At 32.2% G+C, this 21,314-nt stretch overlaps 2 protein-coding genes across 11 annotated transcripts; both read right to left on the reverse strand.

Annotated features, from left to right (window-relative positions):
- Nucleotides 1-5,977: 5,977 nt before the first annotated feature.
- On the reverse strand, nucleotides 5,978-13,490 carry LOC142630653 (uncharacterized). 9 transcript variants are annotated; one of them, XR_012843389.1, is made up of 7 exons: nucleotides 13,223-13,442; nucleotides 12,637-12,698; nucleotides 12,463-12,512; nucleotides 7,669-7,710; nucleotides 7,216-7,323; nucleotides 6,917-7,125; nucleotides 5,978-6,615 (listed from the first exon to the last, which is right to left on the reverse strand). XR_012843389.1 is itself a non-coding variant. In XM_075804681.1 (3 exons), the coding sequence occupies exon 3, from the start codon at nucleotides 11,549-11,551 to the stop codon at nucleotides 9,119-9,121; it is 2,433 nt and encodes an 810-aa protein (XP_075660796.1). In that variant the 5' UTR covers nucleotides 11,552-11,561; nucleotides 12,463-12,512; nucleotides 12,637-12,738; the 3' UTR covers nucleotides 8,944-9,118. The 9 variants fall into 9 exon arrangements, 1 of the variants encoding a protein (XP_075660796.1); XR_012843387.1 differs by lacking the exon at nucleotides 7,216-7,323 and having other exon boundaries at nucleotides 5,979-6,615; nucleotides 13,223-13,439; XR_012843386.1 differs by lacking the exons at nucleotides 12,463-12,512; nucleotides 12,637-12,698; nucleotides 13,223-13,442 and adding an exon at nucleotides 7,873-8,230 and having other exon boundaries at nucleotides 7,594-7,710.
- A 2,455-nt stretch (nucleotides 13,491-15,945) lies between these two features.
- Nucleotides 15,946-19,513, reverse strand: LOC142632289 (uncharacterized). Of its 2 annotated transcripts, XM_075806726.1 has the most exons (8): nucleotides 18,443-19,513; nucleotides 18,254-18,305; nucleotides 17,580-17,651; nucleotides 17,234-17,472; nucleotides 16,942-17,148; nucleotides 16,725-16,814; nucleotides 16,547-16,648; nucleotides 15,946-16,429 (listed from the first exon to the last, which is right to left on the reverse strand). In XM_075806726.1, the coding sequence occupies exons 3-8, from the start codon at nucleotides 17,629-17,631 to the stop codon at nucleotides 16,079-16,081; spliced, it is 1,041 nt and encodes a 346-aa protein (XP_075662841.1). In that variant the 5' UTR covers nucleotides 17,632-17,651; nucleotides 18,254-18,305; nucleotides 18,443-19,513; the 3' UTR covers nucleotides 15,946-16,078. The 2 variants fall into 2 exon arrangements, with proteins under 2 accessions (XP_075662841.1, XP_075662842.1); XM_075806727.1 differs by lacking the exons at nucleotides 18,254-18,305; nucleotides 18,443-19,513 and having other exon boundaries at nucleotides 17,580-17,768.
- Between the last annotated feature and the right edge of the window lie 1,801 nt (nucleotides 19,514-21,314).

A 21,314-nucleotide genomic window follows, 5' to 3' on the forward strand; every position in this document is an offset into this window, starting at 1 on the left:
CAAATCTGAAATCAGTGAAATGAAATAGGAAATGAAATAATGAATGGGTTATTTATGACTTATGGCTCTCTCTCTCTCTCTTTATTAACTTTATTTGAACTAGTTAGTGAATTGTGATTGGCTGAAGGCTGAAGCACTCGGTGAAAAGTATAACTTTATTAATTTTTTCACTTTTCGAATTTGGCATTTTGGCTTTATCTTATGATTCTTATTCGTTGGTTGGTGTGTGTTGGTGTTGGTGACTTGTTGGTTGGATATATATTGTCTTTTAGTGTTATTGTGATTTGTAAAATTGTGATTGTGAAATTTTTTGATTGGCAGTTGGCTTTTGTGATTGGGGAAATTTTCTTAATGATTAATAAATAATACATAATAATTTAATTAACCAATACATTATAAAAGACAAACAAATTAAATTATGTTAGGCTAAACAACAATTAATAATTTAATAATTAATGAAACAATAATACAACAAATTATAGTTTATAAAATACAAACAAATTAATGAAAGAACTAAACAACAATAATTAATAATTTTAATAATATTTCAAATGAACTTATAGTTTATTGTATAGGTACCTTTGTTCATTTCTTTTCTTTTCATTTTTTTTTTCCTTTTGAGGTTTTTCAGTGTACAGAATGCAAATTTGTTTTGGTTTTAAGATTTTTTTTTTTAAGCACAAACTCCATGCCGGCCAAATCTTGAATTTCGGCCAGTATTTTCCGAAATACCCGAAATAGACCGAAATGACCCGAAATTTTTTCAAAATAAAATAGGAACACCCTGGACAAAATTCCTAGAGTCGCCACTGATGGCTTATCAGTGTACTCATCAGATTTCTTGAACTTCTCCACAGCTTCTGCAGCCTCTATCCTAGCCAACTCAAAATTTTAATTTGTTCGACCTGCAGAAAAAATTGAGTAGTTGATTCTAACCTATGGTCATATATAGTTGCCTGAATTTGGATTTATTTTCGTTATTATGATAAAATGGGTATGGGTTTTACGTACATACAAACCTCCTAGTAATTTTTTCTTTTAGGAATACCCTAGCCTCATTGTCATCCCTCACTCTTTGTTTCCTGAATCTTTTATATATATATATATATATATATATATATATATATATATATATATATATATATATATATATCTTAAGGTCTTTTCTGGTCAATGGCCCACAACCTTTAGAGATACAATACAAAATATACTATAACCATCCTTGGGGAGAACTAATACAAATATTAAATTTTCCTCAAAAAAAAAAATTACAAACATTTAATAAGAAACAAATACATCGTCTTTTTGTGCGCATGGAATTCTTTTTAACTTAAAAACTAGATAGTAAAAGAAGGATTAAATCATAACTATCCTAATAAAGGACGAGATAACACGGCTGAACTTTATTAAGACTATTTAAGTCTTTACCACACATAGCATACTGAAAACAAGCCAAATCGAGTACTGTGACCCAAAAGCGGCAGCATATAACATTAGCTCAAATTTCACTAATCCTCATTCTTTGGGATCTCATTCAGATTAAAACTCACCACAGTTGAAGTAGGATATCTCCCTACCCATGGACGGTTTCGATGCTTCTTAAGGTGGCCATCTAAAGCTTTTCCCGATTTGAAAGATGTTTGGCAAACGACACATTCAAACAGTATTGGTGGGAAATTAAGATCAGGGACACTAAATTGAGACCTGACATTGTCCCCTTTAGCATCAATGTTACCCCTACTCTGCTGAGCCCCAGCCCTCATGGTGTTTTAAGTCTCTGGTAAAGTTGAACCAGTGCGGCGGGCATTGTTAGGCCCACGGTTGTGCTGTGTCTGATTGGCTGGGTTTTCCATGGAGTTCCTGTTTGATGGTTTGGAAATGGAAGAGAGAAAATTAAGTGTATGGAGGAATGGGAGGCTGTCTGGGTATATTTATAGCCTAGGCGAAGCCCCAAGTAAAAACTATTAATGTATGGCCAAATGGATTTTCTTCCGTTTGGAGCCACATACTTTTCTGCATTTCTTTTTGGAGAAGTCAACACTCAATTTGAAAAATAAATTTTAGACTCAATGAAGTTTACAATTCTATGTCCATTTTATGAATTCAGAACACATCGGGCCACAATCAATGAAAAAAAACAAAGAAGAAAAGTACTCGACCACCTAACATTCTATCACAATGATTTGATAGAAACACCACATGTAGGATAGTCGATCGCCCTTATGTCTTGCGTTTGGTTAACATATGTTTTATGACGTATATTAATTATTTATTTTTAAAAATATATTAATAAAAATTGAAAAAATTGTCTAAGAAATTAGTAATTTAAAAAAAAAATTTATAAACATAAATTCTAAATAGTTTGCTGATATATGCTTTAAAAAAAACATGTCAATAAAGTTTTTTTTTTTTTTTAAAGGATTAACCATAACATTCTACCATATTAAGAGCATTTGCAGCAGTGGAGCTAAATAGTTAAATAGCTATTTTAGCTCCACCAAAACATAAGAAATGACCTTCCAGCATTGGAGGTATAGGTATTTTTTTTTAGCTTTGAGCTACAGTACACATGTATCTCTACATGTGCATTGTAGCTCAAAGCTAAAAAAAAAATAAAAAAAAAAAATTTATACCAGTTGAAGAATAAAATAATACCACTTGCTCAATTTTTTTTTCTTTCTTTTATCACCGTGCCTCTCTCTGTCTCTCATTCACTTTCATCTCATCTCTCTCTCTCTCTCGAGCTCACTCTCTCAACTCCGGTCTCCTCACTGTGTTTACCGCCGCCGGACTAACTCATTGTCAACGTCGCCGCCACCGATTAGCTCAGACCCACGCCGTTCCAAGCCGTCGATTAGCTCAGACCCATGCCGCCGATCCTTCTGAGTTTGATCTGGGTTTTTGGTTGAGTTTAACCGCCGATCCTTCTGAGCTCACCGCCGATCCTTCTGGGTTTTTGCTCCATTTTTTTTTCCTTTCTTTTATCACCGCGCCTCTCTCTGTCTCTCATTCACTTTCATCTCATCTCTCTCTCCCTCAAGCTCACTCTCTCAACTCCGGTCTCCTCACTGTGTTTATCGCCGCCGGACTGACTCGTCGTCAACGTCGCCGCCACCGATTAGCTTAGACCCACGCCGTTCCAAGCCGCCGATTAGCTTAGACCCATGCCGCCGATCCTTCTGAGTTTGATCTGGGTTTTTGGTTGAGTTTGACCGCCGATTAGCTCAAACTCTCAACAAAAAAAAAAAAAAGAAGAAGCAAACATCGGAAAGAAAAGTACAGAAGAAACTTAAAGAAACTTAAATAATGATGAAGCTCAAGCTAGCCATGGAAAGAAAAGTACAGAAGATTGAAGAAATGAAGCGGTGGAGATGGGAGGTTATTGAATAATGGAGAAGGAGATGAGGAGAAAAAGTAACAAAAGATAAAACAATGAAAAGAAAAAGAAAGGGTTGAAAGTTAAAAGGTGTGGCTGAGGGTGGAAGAGATTAAGAGGAGTACGTGTGTGGAGGAGAAAAACAAAGAGGAAAAAAAAAAGTGTATTTGGATGAAACCAACAAATAAGATAAATAAGAAAAATAAAATAAAGAATAATAAGAAATTAAAATTAAGAAATGTTCCATAATATTTTTGCAATAAATTTTAAGTGGTAGATTATTACTATTTAATATTGGTGAGAAAAAAATAATTTTTTTGATAGTGGCGGTTGCAGTGGTAGTGGCAGTTGCAATGGCGGTGGTGGTAGTGACAGTGGTGATGGTAGTGGCTGTGATTGTTGTTTATTGTAGAGAATATATTATTCTATTACGTGGCGGCGGTGGCGGTGGAAGAGTCGGTGGTGGCGGTGACAGTGGGCGGCGGTAGCGATTGCGGTGGCGGTGGAAGAGTCGGTGGCGGCGGCGATAGTGGTAATGATAGCAGTTGCGGTTGGTTGTGATTGTTGTTTATTGTAATGAATATATTATTTTATTATAGTAAATATATTATTTTATTGTAGTGAATATATTATTTTATTGTGAGGTTTATATTATTTTATTGTATTGAAAGTTAAAATAGATCCGCTGCAGCAATATGTTTTGTAAAATGTGTAGGTAAAATAAATAAAGTAACTTTTTGTGGAACTAAAAAGTTAAATTTTTAACTCCATTGCTGTGGATAATCTTACACTAGCTAGTACCGCAGTGGAGTCAGCCTAGTCTGGCACGCCCTTTATAAGATAATCGAGAAGGACAAATTATTAAGGAATCTTCTTTTGTCTGTCTTCCTTGTATGTAGGACTAGACTTACAAAGAGTCAAACAAAGACAAAGAGTCAAGACATGCCTTTTCAATTTTCATCCTCTCACAGCACATGTAATACCGATGATGTACAGTAAAGATTTCTGGGACTTTTTTTTTTATAAGGGGTTTGAATGAGGTACTTGTTTTATTTTTTACGTGTAGAATGTATGGATTTTTTTTTTATAAATGTGTTATTTAAATAAATGTATTATTCAAATGTAAAGTTTTAGTAATGTAATAACAGGTTACAGGTTAATATCAAAGCCATGAAAAAAATAAATCAGAAAATAAGTTTTAGTGATGAAATATTTCGTCACAAAATGTAGCAAAATTTTGTAAGAAATGGTTTTAGTGACGAAAATTTTCGTCACTATATGTGCATGGATTTTTTTTAAAATAGTTTTAGTGACGAATTTTTTTGTCACTATATGTACCCAAAAATAGTTTTAGTGACGAAATTATTCATCACTACATATGATTTAATAAACTAAATTGTTTTTAGTGACGAAATATTTTCGTTACTGAATGGTGTTTTTAGCGAGGAAAATATTTAGTGACGAAAAGTTTTCGTCTCTAAAAGTTTAAAAAAAAAAAAATCAAATCAGACTTTTAGTGACGAAATTTTTCGTCACCAGGACTTTTAGTGACGGGGTTTCAGCGACAAAATGAGTTTCGTCACTAAAGGTTCTTAGTGACAAAAAACTGGACTTTTAGTGACGAATTGTTTCGTCACTGAAAATACATTTTATTATAGTGATAAGAAAAATGTTACACACTTACTCATTTGTTAATAAATTATTTTAAGAAAATTTTAATATAAAAAAATTAATATTTTGATAATTATTCTTTTTTTTTTTCATAAAAATAGAGTCAAAAACTTTTCTAGAATGATTTATTAATAATTGCATTAGAAGCACTTGTTAACACTATTTTTTTAATAATCCCCTCTATGATATGATTTGATGATCTATCATATATAGGAGTCGCTTTGTAATTGTAGAGAATCTTTTTCTCAATAAAGAGAGTGAGAAAAGTTCTCAATCTTTTTCTTTTGATCGAATAAGGTACACTACAAGAAATTTGGTCTTTAGCGACGGCATATAGTCGTCGCTAATGCATTAAATATCGTCGCTAATTATATTAGCGACAAAAAATGTCGTCGCTAATTTTCGTTAAACAAAAGTGGTAACAAAAAAGATTTTTTGTGACGATATTAATCTCGTCACAAATACAATACTATTAATGACGACAAAGTCGTTGCTAATAGTAGCAATTGTCGTCATAAATAACTCGAGATCTCAAGACGAAATGTCATCGCTACTAGTTTAATTAGTAGTGATGAATTTTTTTGTCGTCGCCATTAGATTATTATTAACGACGAAATTCTTGTTGTTGCTAATATGTCATTACTAGCGAGGACACTTGCTGTCGTCACAGATAATGATATATAAGTGACCACAAACATGTCATCACTAAAAATTGCATATTAGCGATGATATTGTTTGTTGTCACTAATGATATGATAAAATATTAGCGATGACACTGTCGTCGCTAATAATATTTTACATTTTTTTTATTTTTCTTTAAAATTTACATTCTGAATTTTACATGGGTACCTGTTGGGAAATAACAAAGCACAATCCTATGCACATAAAAAAATTTCAATCACAAATACTCATATAAGCATAACACCTGCTCAATCAATAACTACTAATAAAGGAAAATAATACCCAAGTTCAATATCATATACATAATAAAAGCTCCAATCTATTCACTCAAATACTAATCAAATGATAACGAATTCCTCATGAAGATATGCAACCAAGCTGAAGCTTGTTGCAATGAACAAATCACAAAACAAGAGCCAACAATGAACAAGACAAAATTCCCTATCCAATTTCTCAGTATTTCCAAACTAGTCTCCTTTTAAAAAGTACTCCATAACTCAAATTAAATTAAGACCCCTTTTACAATTCACCAATTAGTTACACCCAAACCACACAAAAACTCCAAAATCATTCAAAACCCATGAAACTCACAACTTGTTTACCAAAATTAAGGAATAGTCAGAAGGTATAATAAAGAGAGATTACCAAAAGTACCTCAATTTAACACAACCAGGAAATATGTGAACTTTGACACTCCCCAAAGTTTCAGTGTCAGACTTTGAGTTTAGTTTCTTCTTCAATAAAAAATAAAAATAAAAACATTGTTTCTTTCGCAGTGTTTGGTAAACCCCTTGGACTTACAAGTTGAACAAAAGAGTGAGATTGTGCTTTTTATTGATCACGTTTATGCCTTCAAGATGAGCCACCACTGGTACTTTCAACATAACCTTCAAAACAAGACCCAACAGAGATTAACTCTTCAGCAAATGACTTGGAGGCAAATAAAAAATGAGAAATAGAAATTTGGATGCGATGTTTAATTTGTAAGTGTAAGAAAATTAGGGGCAACATAGAAGTAAATGGTAAGCATCCTAATAAACAAGAATATGTCAGGATTCTTCATAGTTTTACAAGGAAATGGCATCCAATGACACCTTTAAAATTTTAGATTTATACGAAATAATTTACAATAACATTGAATTATAGAAGTAAACACAAAAGGAGGGAAAAGAAAGGGAGACTACTCACAGCCTTTGAAGACCAGGAGACTCGAAACCGAAATGTTGGAGGGCTTTGACACTTCACCAACCAAATTGTTCAACTCCACAATAGCAAGCAGAAGCTAGTTGTCTTGCTTAGAAAACCTCTTCAACCAATTTTTGATTCTACACACATAACCCACTATTCTCCTCTGAAAGCTAAACATGTTCCAACTTAAGTTTCTCATTCTTAATCCCCTATCCAAACAAACAAACACAACAATGAGTTCCAAAAGTTCAGGCACTTGTCAAAATGTACAATGACACATAAACAATGTGCTTTAATACCAGAAAATTGTGTAGTATATTTTGCAGATGAATTAGGAAGTTTCACAGCATGAGTGGGTCAAGCAGCTGGATCTTCTACAAGGATCACATGCTAGCCATTTGTGAATGCTAAATGGATTGCCATGATGTAGAAGACAAAGTGTTATTTGCACGTTATAAATAGGAGTTTTAAATTGGGGCAAAAAAGAGGAACTCATGATAAGAACAATCAAGTCACTACCATAATAATCCGACTTTAATAAACCACAATTCCACACATCACAAATTTCCAATGACAAATACTCGTATAAGCATAACAACTACTCAATCAATAGCTACTAATAAGGAAAAACAATACTCAAGTTCTATATCATATACATAATTTAAATTCAAATCTACCCTCTCAAATAATAATAAAATAATGACAAATTCCTCAAGAAGATATTCAACCAAGTTTGCAATGAAAAGTATCACCTCTCAACATCATCAATAGCCCAAGGCATGTGACATTTTAACCTGAAATAAAAAGAATAAACCAATGTAAAGGTGAACTAAAGTAAATGACAAAATTGTGAACAAAATAGTTTTAACATCCAAGTAAAATTTTAACATTTTTATTTTTCAAAAAAACCATAGCTAAGAAGATATGAAAGCTTTATGTACTTAACAAAACTTAACCTGCTTCAAAACTCAACTTAATCTTCATCCCCAAGATCTCCACTAGATTCATCATCGCTAGATAAATCTTTTTCCTGATCTGAGCTTGAAACATCGTCATCACTATATGTTTCTTCTTCATTGTTAGAAATCGTATCCCATTCCTCATTAGACAAGTCATCATTGATGAACATACTTTCATCAAGTTGCACATATACATTATCAACGGGAATTAAGTCCCCCAAATCTATTGCTGGCACATCATCTCTATGTAACAAAGTTGAGTCTTCATCATTTTCTTGTTGAACTGTTGCTTTAACCCCAATACATTCACTTTCTTGGTATACCGCATCACCATTATCTTCTTCATTTTCTTCATGCACATACTCTCGTGCCTATGGGAATATCATACATGTTTCTTTGCGTCATATGTTGCACCACGCGCCAACTACTACCCAATTTAGTATCATTCAAGTAAAAAACTTGTGAAGCTTGGCATGCTAGGATAAATGGGTCAGAATGATACCATGTACGAGATGTATTTACACTTGTAAAATGCTCATCCCTTTGCATTCCTGTTCCATCCCTAGTATCCCACCAATCACACTCAAATAAATATACATGATTATTGCCCAAGTAGGTTAGCTCCAAAACATTCTTCAACTCACCATAGTAGTCGAGTTTTGTTCCACCATCTTCACCCGAAACAAAGACTCCGCTATTTTGAGTACGACGAGTATGTTCACGGTCTTTTGTGTGGAACCTAACACCATTCACAATGCAACCTTGGTAAATGGCAACTAGAGCATCAGATCCGCATGCAAGACTATATAATTCTTTTGACACATTTGTTGCATTACTCCCACATACACGATTGTGGAACCAATTTTCGAATTCAACTTCATGCTTATGATCAATGTCAATGATGCCTTCTCCTGGATCTCCAAATAATGCTCACTACATTATAAATACATAAAAACACTTCATTTTTTTTTTGAGTAACATGAAAATTTTCTTTAAAAAAAATCACCGGATCTTCGTATAACGCTTACTACATAATAAAAACATATAAGCACTTCATTTTATTACTAAGTAACATGTAAATTGAAAGAAAAAAAAAATCAATGAAACACTTACGTTTTGTACGAATCAATTTCTGAACAATTGCTAAGCACATACCATCGAGCCCGTGTGAGACGCGTATCATCAAGTCTTACATATTTTGGTGCTCCTAAAGGACGTACTGGTTGTGAAAAAACAGACAAGCCTACATCCCTTTCCCCCTGGCACCAGTCGCTGTTCGCTCCTCACAACTCCATACTGTCTCAATCTCATGAAGATACATAGAACAGAATGTCAAACATTCAATAGATAAATATCCCTCAGCAATTGATCCTTCTGGGCGTGCTCTATTTCGCACAAACCGCTTTAATTTACCAAGAAACCTTTCAATTGGATACATCCAACGAAATTGAACAGGACCTGCAAGCTCTACCTCTCGAGGTAAATGAAGAGCTAGATGTACCATTATATCAAAAAAAGCAGGTGGAAATATCATTTCCATTTTGCATAAAATCACAACAATGTCTTCCTTCATTTGATTTAAGACATTTAACTTTATTGTTCGTGAACACAAGTCCTTAAAAAATAAACACAATTCAATCAATGTTGTACGTATATTATCATTGAAATATCCACGAACTGCAACAGGAAGTAATCGTTGTAAGAGTACATGAAGATCATGGCTTTTCAATCCTGAAATTGTACCCTCATTGGTGTTCACGCATCTACTAATGTTAGATGCATACCCATCAGGAAACTTAACATTTTTCAGCCAATCACAGAATCTTGTATTCTCAGCTTTTGTCAATGTATACTTTGCTTGTGGCATTTTCGTAGATGTACCAATTTTCTGTAAGTGCAAATCTTTACGTATGCCCATATCTTCTAAATCCTTTCGTGCATTAGAAGTGTCTTTATTTTTCCCTTTCCCACGATCATTCATCAGTGTACCTAAGACACTGTCACATATATTCTTCTCAATATGCATGACATCTAAGTTATGTCTCAGTTTCAATGTTGACCAGTAAGGTAACTCAAAAAAAATACTTTTCTTTGTCCAATTCAACTCGATCTTCGTGCGCTTTCTTTTTCTTGTAGCTTCATCATTTCCAAATTGCACTTCTGGAACATTCATTAGTTGTTGTAACAGTTGATCTCCTGATAATTCATTAGGGGCTATCCTATGCTCTTCAGTTCCATCAAAAAATTCTTTTTTTTTGCGCCAATTATGCTCCTGAGGTAAGAATCGACGATGACCCATGTAACACAATTTGTGACTAGACTTCAAATAACTCGACTCTGTATTCTCGTTACATATGGGACATGCTAACTTTCCCTTAGTAGACCACCCAGATAAGTTTGCATATGCAGGAAAATCATTAATAGTCCATAATAATGATGCATGCAACTTAAATGAATGTTGCATTGATGCGTCATACGTCTTGATGCCTTCATTCCATAATTCTTTTAAATCATCTACCAACGGCCGCAAATACACATCAATTTTGTTTCCAGGTGCCTTACGTCCAGGAATAAGTAAGGACAAAATCATATACGGATCCTTCATACACCTCCATGGAGGTAAATTATACGGCATAAGTACTACTGGCCACATGCTATATGATGTACTCATGTTACCAAATGGATTGAACCCATCGCTTGCTAAACCAAGTCGCACATTGCGAGAATCTGCAGCAAACCAAGCATGTTTTTTATCAAACTCTTTCCACACTATTGAATCGGCGGGATGTCTAAGGTAATCTCCATCTTCAAGTCGCTCATCTTTGTGCCACCTCATGTCTTTAGCTATATCTTTCGACATAAATAATCGTTGCAACCTTGGTTTAATTGGGAAATACCTTAAGACCTTCCAAGGAATTTTTTTACCTTTACCGTTGTCATTTTTCCATCTTGAAGTATGACATTTTGGGCATTCTTCTTTATCGGCATGTTCCTTCCAAAAAAGTGTACAGCCTTTTTTGCATACATGTATCAACTCATAGCTAAAACCCAAGTCTCGCCTAAACTGCTTTGCTTCATAATACGATTTTGGTAATGACTCCCCATCTGGGAGCGCTTGCTTTATCAAGTCAATCATCAAATCAAACGACTTATCACTCCAATTGCAAAGTGTCTTTATATGAAGCAGCTTCATACAAAAAGAGAGTTTAGAAAACTTCTTGCAACCTGGATAAAGCTCACGTTGGGCATCTTCCCACAACTGATCAAAGGGTCTTGCTTTGTAATCATTGTTTGATGAACCTGGAGAAGTGGAGGATTCACCTATATTTGCATCTGGAAATGTCCCCCTATAAATGTCATCTAACATTTCCCCAACGTCATCAATGTCCTCTGCTTGTGAATTATCATCATTATGCTCAGCTTGCACATGTTTAAAAAATGGATCTTCTTCCCCATGAAATATCCATTCGGTGTAATTCAAATCAAATCTATTCACAATCAAATGAGTCTCTACCGCGTCTATATGGTGATAATACCGATTTGTGCATTTACGACATGGACACTTAATCCTACCAACTCGATCCGCATGACCACGTGCCATGTTAATGAACTGCTTCACACCTTCACTATATCGTGTACTAGTTCTATCAGTTTCATGCATCCAACCTTTATCCATCTTGATGTCCCTATCATAATTTCAATAAACACATTCTTACTTGAGATGCAGTGGGTTGATGAGTTAAACAAGTTCTCTATTATGATGTCTCTATCATAATTTGTAAATATAAAAGAAGTGAACTACTTACCAAGCATAACCCAATTTTCTTCAGAAATAAAATCAATTAAAAAAATAAGCCCTCTTCTCTTTTACCTTTCATTCTTAAGGTGTAAAAGTCCCACACTGGTAATTTACATAACAATGACTAAAAAGTCTTTATAAATCCCTCTCCTCAGATCAAAATGGAAAAGAATCTCTAAAAATATTTGGGCTCACAAGATAATAAATTGAGAAACACATATCTAATTAGATTTATTTATTTATTTATGAGATGATACAACCATTGATCAAACTCTAATCCGACCACAAAACCGAAATCACCGTATCTGGTTCTCTGTTCGTAATGGTTTCAAAACAATGTGACAGCCAAAACTCATACCCAATTCTTAGTAACTGCCTCATTTATGCATCAAAACTTTAAGCCGAGACTACCAACTAAACAATTTAGAAACAAACAGAGAGCATGAGATTTTCCTCAACAAAGCCTTTTTCCCATGTATTTGATCAGTTTAATGAAATGCATTTAGTCATTCCATCTAGAAAGCACCAACTCAAAACATGGAACACAAGTATGATAAAGATATGGACACAGTACAGGTAGTTCTTCAAAAACTAGGAACACAATTAACTCTTTTAGGTCTACTTTATGTTAATTTTAGGATTAGAAACAAACAAATATAAAAATATTTGACAATATTTCAGGAACAAAATCAAAAGCAATAATAAATATAAGATAGTCCAACTAGTGTAATTGAACTCCCTTCAACCACAAAATAACTACAGAGATAAAAACAATACGAATATCTAACCTTTACACGCGTTGTAGCGGCAACCCAATTATGTTTCCCAAATCACTAACCTGCAAAGTACAACAGTAAAATTGAATCTCAATGCTCAATTATGTTTCCCAATTACGAATTCAAGGGTTGAAGGCAAAGAAGCTGAGGGAAATAACTCATAATTAAGTAAAAAAGAGAACATACCCAAAATAAAGAGAGAGGTGGAGAAGCAGCGGCGTCCGTGTCACAGAGAGAGAGAGAGGAGTCTGTCTTGGGAGAACAACAACAGTTGAAGCGAATGAAAGAAAGAAAAGAGGACGACGTAGTTTTGATAAATAACAACAGAAACCCATAATGATGTAGGTTTAATTTGAACGATGTAGTTTTGATATATAACAAGAGAAACCCAAAACGACGTAGATTTAATTTGATATAAGAAGAGAAACCCAAAACGACAAGAAGAGGTTTCTCAAACAAAAACAAAAAAACAAAACGACAAGAAGAGGGGAAGAAAAAAAAAACATACACTTTCAGCAGATCAAAACCAAAAATAAAAAGTAAATAATATATATATATATATATACACACACAGCAAAAATAGTTATACTAAAAAGAACATAGATCAATCACAGGCTTTAGATAATAGAACTAACACTTCATTTCTTACTCAAAAACTTCATCATCTACGAATTCAAAGCCAAATTTGATTCACATAGCAAGAACTGATACGATTTTTACGAAAGCTAACAGTAACTGAAAATTTAGAAGAGCTACAGAGACCGATCCATACCTAAAAATCAGAGAAACGATAGTACAAAAGAACAAAAATCACGAAAATCTCACTGTTGCTTGAATCAGTGTTGCCATTTGGAGCGAGCTTCAAGATCTGAGCTCCGAAGCTGTACAAGTTGTGTGCACGCTAAGCAGAGACAGAGTGCACAGGTTAAAAGCACTTCTAGACTTTGAAGTCTAGAAAATTGAATTCAACTCTGCACAAACAGTAGTGTGGTAGTCAAATTTTTAAAAGAAATTAGGGAAAAAGGAAAAAAGAAAAAAAAAACACCGTGTGATGGTTTATATTTTTTTGATGGGACCGTGTGTTGGTTTGGTGCCATTGGTGAGAATGAGAAGGAAGAAAAAGAGTGGGTGTGATTATGGGTTAGGTGTTTGACTGTGGGTCCGTTCTTAATTTTGTCTAAAAAATCAAATTCTAATTTGGCCACTAGTTGAGCTACCCTATCATATAGCTTAAGAAGTATAGCTGTATCTTTTTGATTAGCGGGTTTTTTGATTGAGACCATAGTCTTCTAGAGAATATATATATATAGCTAGTGGCCACCCTATCATATAGCTTAGAAGCATAGCTGTATCTTTTTGATTAGCGGGTTTTTTGATTGAGAATATATATTTATATATATATGAAAGTTTGGCTTGCTTGTCCTGTGTCAATGCTAACTTTACAATATTCAGGCTTTATCATTAAGTTAGATTGAATATTATTATTCTTAAGGAGGTCGAACAGTAATTGTTTTTGACTTTATTTTTAAGACGAAATATATGTTCCACCTGTTTTCTAATGAGAAAAAATATATATATATCGGGGTCCTCCAGCTAACAACTTTTGGGCAAGTTTCAAGGACAAAATGACTAGAAAGGCTCTTTCTTTTTGAAATATCACAAAAAGGTCCTTTTTAGCCCTAACAGGGTCTTACAAAAAGGTTAGAAATGTACAAATTAGACAACAAAGGACAATTAAGTCGGCCATTTCATCATAGTAACTATGATTTTCAGGGTTCTTACCCTTTTCGAATTAGATTCATATTTAAATAGTTACTTATTTAAGTATCAACATTTGCATCATAATTTCAAACTCTTTGATGATCTTGTATTAAGTATGAGGATTAAAGATCAATTACAAATTAAATCACTTGATTCTAGAAGGAAAACATTAATGAGAAGAGTACTTTTTAAATCATTTTCAAAATTTTCAAGACTAAAGTGGTAGTTTATGACCAAAATTTAATTTGAAACTTAGTTTTTCTTTTTGATAATTCAGTAATTGAATATAGAACATGAGAATTTGAATCTAGGATATTTTTATTACAAGTATCTTAAAGTGCCAGCTGAACTACAAAATTTTTGGCAACTCTAACACGGAATATGAAATACTAAAATCATAGTTAGCAATGTTTATGCTTTTGGAATTGAAAAGTAGTATATTTCTGTCACACTTGCTATATTCTAATCAAACAGCGGACGGTTTCAATTTGATTCAGCCTATAACTTAAAACTAATGACAGAAATTAAGAAAAGGGGATTGCCCAAATAAGTGGCTCGGCATAATGACATTACCTGTCAATAATAAGATATTAATGGAACAGAGCACATTGGACAATTTTTAATTTATTTCAAGTACAATAGACCCTTTTTTATTTTCATTGGAAGAAATAAAAATATTTTCATCCAACAATACTAATGAACCACAATCCACTTGATCTAAATGTTCAGAAATTGTAATAGAAGTAAATAAGTTGTTCTAAATATAAATACGAACTTCAACAACTATCGTCAAAGGCTGAAAATTACAATGCTATTAAGTTTGTTCACTGGAAAGCAAATATATGCCTTTTCAGCTTTTCTTAATTTGAAGCAAAATAAAACAAATAAATATTGCTTCCAAAGCTAATCATAAAGTTGTAGTTACTGCAATATAATTCATCTCTATACTCGATCATATTGTATTTGGTACCCAACAAGAAACCTAGTAATCAGTAACAAAGCTAATCATAATTAGAAAATCTAATCAAAAGTTTTAAAAAATACCTCCTTATTTTCCCTTTAAGTCTTTCAAATTTCAATACTTCTATCAATGGATTTAATAATTAGATTGGTCTAACAAAAAATTGAAAAAAATAAAAAGAGTGATTCCTGCTTCGATGGCATTATAATAGTTATTTAGTAATTTCAAGAACTCATAATTATATATTTACTATACATATTTCCTTTTAAGAAATCTGCAAATATTAATTAAGTGACCATCTATTAGATAGTGTTTCACTGTTTTGTGCATATATTTGACCGTAAAAAAATGGTTGCATGGCCACATGACGTGGCAATCTATCAATATATTGATTTTTCTAAAAAAATAAATCTTAACTAGTAGCAAAGTAGAACGTGTCATTCCAATTAATTTCTCCACCTATCTCAATACTTCTTTCTATTTTGCTGTTGACCAACTAGTTTCAATTTCAATTCAGGATATACAAATACTCATGAAGATCTAAGCAAAAATATAAAATTCAGTAATCGGAAGTAGATAGGTTTTCTAGTTTAAGCATGATGCACCGTTGAACATTAATACTCCCTATAACTTAGGGATGGCATTAAAATGATTGTGAACTGCAGGCATGCAAAAATCCCTTTCAAAAACCTCTCAACTCCACTTCTCATATCTACAAAATACTTTTACCTTGTAAACTAAGGCACAAAAGTGAAAGGTTTGTGCACTGAGTATGACTATAAAGCCTCAAACTTGCAAATAATAATAAATTCCAATCCATTGTCTCAAATACTAATAAAGTAATAACAAAGTCTTCATAAAGTAATAACAAAGTCTCAAATACTAATAAACTAATCACCTTATAGACTAGCTACCAAACCTTGCCATCAGTGCAGCTAGTTGTTGACGTTGTTCCTCTACCTGACTTTGTAATTGTGCCATTTGGTTCTGTGTTTCAGCAAGTTTTTGATCCGACTCACCCTGTTTTTGCTCCGCATCAGACAGTTTCAGCATCGTATTGGACAAATCTTGCTTGCAGGTTTCCAACTCCATATTCAAGCTTGACTCATACCGCAAATGAGAAGAAGGGGTTGGGGTCGGAATCACAAATTTTCCCATCCCTCTTACAAAGCCTCGCCTTGTCCCTAGCACTTCTGTAAAAATTTCCTCCTCAGTGCTTTGGTTCTCTTCATTAGCTACTTTTTCTCTCATTAGATTCTGCACAGGTGACATAAAATTTTACTAAATAATTTATGCAATTAATTCAAGATTTACTCTATAAATTATCAAAATGAAACTTTCATAAATATGAATACAAATTGGAATATTAATTACGTAATTTTCTTCACTGGTAGTAGTCACAAAAGAACCATCTTTCTTTGTGCGGGTCATCTTATAAAAATCCACTTTTCCAATCTCTTTACCACCTTGTTTCTTCTGCACATAATAAAGATAAAATTAACATGTATACACTAGCATTATTATAAATAATAAAGAATTAAATTGTTGCAACCTCTTCATAGTAAGCAACAAATGATTTGGATCCACAAGTGTGACCAGTATTGTTCTTTCCTCTGTTGTGCTTATTCTTGTCTGACTTTTTCTAACAAGTATTAGATAAAAAAGAAAAAAGTTAATTAAAACGAAGAGAATTAACAATCATAATAAAAAAAATATCAAAATATACTTGTATTGAAAATTATTAACATTTTAGAATGAACAAGATTTACCTTCCAGGTGGGTGTTTCATATAGATCACATAAAGCATCCCATTTGTCCTGTGTCAAATCTGGTGGAACATTGGCCCTCACTTCCTCCTTACTAAATTTCAAGAACTCCTTGTAAAAGTTACTCCGAACATTATTATAGGTAGTAGACAATGAAATCTCCATACATTTCTTATCCTCAACACGATTTGGGTCCAACGTGAAATCAGCCTAAAACATAATAATTAAAAAAACAGTTATCATTCATTTTTTTACACAAATTTTAAATACCATAGCCTTTGTAGTAACAACTTACCACCAAACGATTCTTCAACATTTGTCGGTGTTCTTGTGGGGCCTTAGACCAAGATTGATAGCTAAGGTTCGCATGTTCACGAACGATGAAGCCCACCCTTCTTGTAAACACACTAGCATTTTCGCCCACAGGTCCTTGGGCCCCAGGAGGGATGGTTATTGGAACAAGTCCATTTTCCCTCAGTTTTTTAAACTTGGTGCATAGATTTCTACCTCTTTTCCGTTTGTTGGGCATAGGTGCTATTAGGAAAAATAAGATAGTTGTCAATATCATTTTGGCAAAGCAACTTTTTCAAAGTCTAAACAATAACAAAGATAACTACATGAAAGATTAGATTTTCACTCACCAGATGCAGTAAGGACTACCATCTCATGCGGTGGTCCATCAGGTGGAGACATTCTCTTAAGGGGGCCAAAAACTAATATATATTGATAGAGAGAGAGGAAGACAACAAATAATATAATTGACAAAGAAAAATAATCATTGTAAAGAAGATAAAGTAAAAGAATTTAAAGCAAATGACAACCATTAACTTAAACGAAATATCACTTATCTAAAAGCAAGTCATTCATAGTGAACTTAAAGCAAAAGAAGTTAAATGGATACACAAACAGATTGTTAATTAAATAAACAAAAAGAAGAAAAAATGGGGAAAAAAAACAGAGACATTCTAATCAATTCATTATTTCTATGAAAGTTTGGAACAATACACTAAAAGACTTTGGCCCTAAATCTTGAAATTTCAAAACAAGTTTAGAACTGTTTTTAGTGACCAAAGAACTTTTACCAGTGAACTTTTCCATCCCCATGAAAAGGAACTAGACAAAATTTTTCTTTAATCATTGAGCCAACTAAATAAAAGTTCACACGATTAACATTTTCGGTATTATCATTTTTGGTAAGAATAAAAAGTAATATTTAGAATTTGGATATTATATTATATTGTTGATCAAGTGATGTCAATTAAAAAGCTATTGTCAGGGATAAAGAAACAGAGATTTTGAAATTAAAATGCCAAACCTGGAGGTTAAAATGCCGACTGCAAAGAAGGGGTTCAAAGGTCCAAAGCCGACTGCAAGGAAGATTTTAGATTACCATTTTTCTCTTAAAATGAAAATTTCTCAGTTATCAAAGACATATTAATCCATTATTTATTAATTTAATGACAAACACTAAGAACAAAACCAGAAGTAAAGAAAAAGAAAATACCTGAACAACGGCAGTGGATCTACAGGTTTAGTGGGTATGTGAGAAAGAATGAGAGAGATGATGGGTGATATATATAATTGGCGGTAATGACTGAGAAAGACATGGGATCATGCTTATCATGGGACTTCAAATTCCGTTATGTTTGGTTTTTTTTTTTTCCCATTTTCCCTCCAAATACAAACAATCCTGACCCATTTTCCCTCCAAATGCAAACAATCATTTCTCTCAAACATCCCTAAACTGCAATAAATAAATAAAAAAAAAAAAGAAAAAGATAAGCACATACAAAAAAGAATTTTGATACGCATTTTCCCTCCAAATACAAACAATCCTTTCTCTCAAATATTTCTAAATTGCAGTCAAAAGCAATAAATAAATAAATAATAATAATAATAATAATAATAATAATAAAAGTAATAGAACCCATCCTTCATGCGGCAGACTCTAATCCAAATAATCCAGATAATTATCACTGCCTATAATCCAAATAATTATCACAAAAGTAAGCTACATCTGAATATTTGAAAAACTGGAAAGGATTAAACTGAAACATACCACAATCAAAACCAAAACACAAAACCCAATCGAAATATTTGAAGCACAAAAACAATCATTCTCATAAGTCTAATGAAATCTGAACAATAAAATAAAACTAATCAAACCAGAACAAAAAAAAAATGTAGAATGCTGATCTCAACTTCTCTGCCTGTGATCTTATGCATGTATGAGAGAGAATTTGTTTGTGTGAGAGAGAGAAAGAAAGAGAGAGCTTCTTCAATGCTCTGGAGTAGACAAAGAGAAGAAAAGAAAAAAGAAAAAAGGAAAGTGAAGAAGCTTCAGTGGAGTAGACGAAGAGAAAAAATGAAAAAAAAAAAATTAAGAGAGCTTCAGTGGAGGAGTAGACGAAGAGAAGAAAAGAAAAAAGAAAAAAGGAAAAAGAAAAAAGGAAGCTGAAGATAGCTTCAGAGGAGACGAAGAGATGAAAAGAAAAAAAGAAAAAAGGAAAAAGAAAAAAGGAAGGTGAAGACTGAAGAGAGCTTCAAAGGAGCAAACGGAGAGATGAAAAGAAATAAAGTAAAGTGAAACAAAGTTCAGACAACAAAAGAAAAAAGAAAAGTAAAGAAGAGATAAGGGAAAGGTGTGGAGGAGAAAAAAAGAGGAAAAAAAAAAAAAAAAAAACGTGAAAGTCAAAGCACAAATTTTGTTAAAACCATATAAATAGTATATGAATCTTAAAACTATAATAATAAAAGAAGTAATATATTTACAATATTTTCTCAACAAATTATAATGTTTAGTTGTTATTAGTTTTAATTTAAATCTAGAATTAAAATTACATTTTAGTTTACCAATAACAGCTTATATCAACTTATTATCTACAATTTATTGTGTAAGTATTGTGAAAATATTACGGATATAACATTTTTTAATAATAATTTTTTTAAAAAAATATTAATATTAATATAAAGTTATAAATTATTGTATATAAGAAAGACTTTGCAGTTAATGAAATGAATAAATTATATAATTATTTTAGCTCTACCAAAACACCAAAAAGAAACATGCAGAATGGAAAGCTAAATCTATATTTTTTTAAATTCATTCTTCTGATCACATCTATCTTTACATGTGCTCTGTTCATGAGAGCTAAAAAAAAATTAATTTTTTATTTTGTGTTCACATTACCTTTTTATTGTGTTGTTTTTATTGTAGTGAGATGTATTATTTTATTGTGGTAGATATATTATTTTATTGTGATATTTATATTATTTTATTGTGTTGAAAATTTAAAATAGATCCATTTCTTGAGATGTGTGTAGGTAAAATAGATAAAGTAACTTTTGGTGGAGGCTAAATTGCTAAATTTTTAGCTCCAATGTTGTAGATGCTCTAAAGAAGTGTAAGTATTGTAAAGTTCTAAACTGCTTTTGGTCCTCACGTGATGGGTCAGAGAAGTTAAATCAATAGAAGACACCAGTTCCTAAAAAAAATAAAAATAATAATAATAATAAAGAAGAAGACACCACCTGTTCCTAAAAAAATAAAAATAAAAATAATAAAATAATAACAATAAAGAAGAAGACACCACCAGTTCCTAAAAAAAAGAAAAAAAAATAAAAAAAGAAACGTGAAAGTCAAAAGCACAAAAGTTGTTAAAACAATATCAATAGTATATGAATCTTAAAACTATAATAATAAAAGAAGTGATATATTCACAATATTTTCACAACAAATTATAAGTATTTAGTTGTTATTAGTTTTAATTTAAATCTAGAATTAAAATTACATTTTAGTTTACCAATAAAAGCTTATATCAACTTATTACTTACAATTTATTGTGTAAGTATTGTAAAAATGTTACTGATATAACATTTTTTTAATAATAATTTTTTTTTTAAAATACTAATATTAATATAAAGTTATAAACTATTGTATATAAGGGAGTGTAAGTATTGTAAAGTTCTAAACTGCTTTTGGTCCTCACGTGATGGGTCAGAGAAGTTAAATCAATAGAAGACACCAGTTCCTAAAAATAATAATAATAATAATAAAGAAGAAGACACCACCAGCTCCTAAAAAAAATAAAAATAAAAATAATAAAATAAAAAGAAAAAAAAAGAAACGTGAAAGTCAAAGCACAAAAGTTGTTAAAATTATATGAATAGTATATGAATCTTAAAACTATAATAATAAAAGAAGTGATATATTCACAATATTTTCACAACAAATTATAAGTGTTTAGCTGTTATTAGTTTTAATTTAAATCTAGAATTAAAATTACATTTTAGATTACCAATAACAGCTTATATCAACTTATTATTTACAATTTATTGTGTAAGTATTGTGAAAATGTTATTGATATAACATTTTT

The sequence above is a fragment of the Castanea sativa genome, chromosome 4 (assembly GCF_040712315.1).
Source record: "Castanea sativa cultivar Marrone di Chiusa Pesio chromosome 4, ASM4071231v1".
Classification (NCBI taxonomy): domain Eukaryota; kingdom Viridiplantae; phylum Streptophyta; class Magnoliopsida; order Fagales; family Fagaceae; genus Castanea; species Castanea sativa.

Bases quoted from the DNA above. Each gene is read 5' to 3' on its own strand.
- LOC142630653 (XM_075804681.1), bottom strand. From the start codon at position 11,551: ATGGATAAAGGTTGGATGCATGAAACTGATAGAACTAGTACACGATAT.
- LOC142632289 (XM_075806726.1), bottom strand. From the start codon at position 17,631: ATGTCTCCACCTGATGGACCACCGCATGAGATGGTAGTCCTTACTGCA. The intron at 16,649-16,724 runs GTTGCAACAATT...TATTATGTGCAG, and splicing joins TTGTTGCTTACTATGAAGAG to AAGAAACAAGGTGGTAAAGA. The intron at 16,430-16,546 runs GTAATTAATATT...TCACCTGTGCAG, and splicing joins CTACCAGTGAAGAAAATTAC to AATCTAATGAGAGAAAAAGT.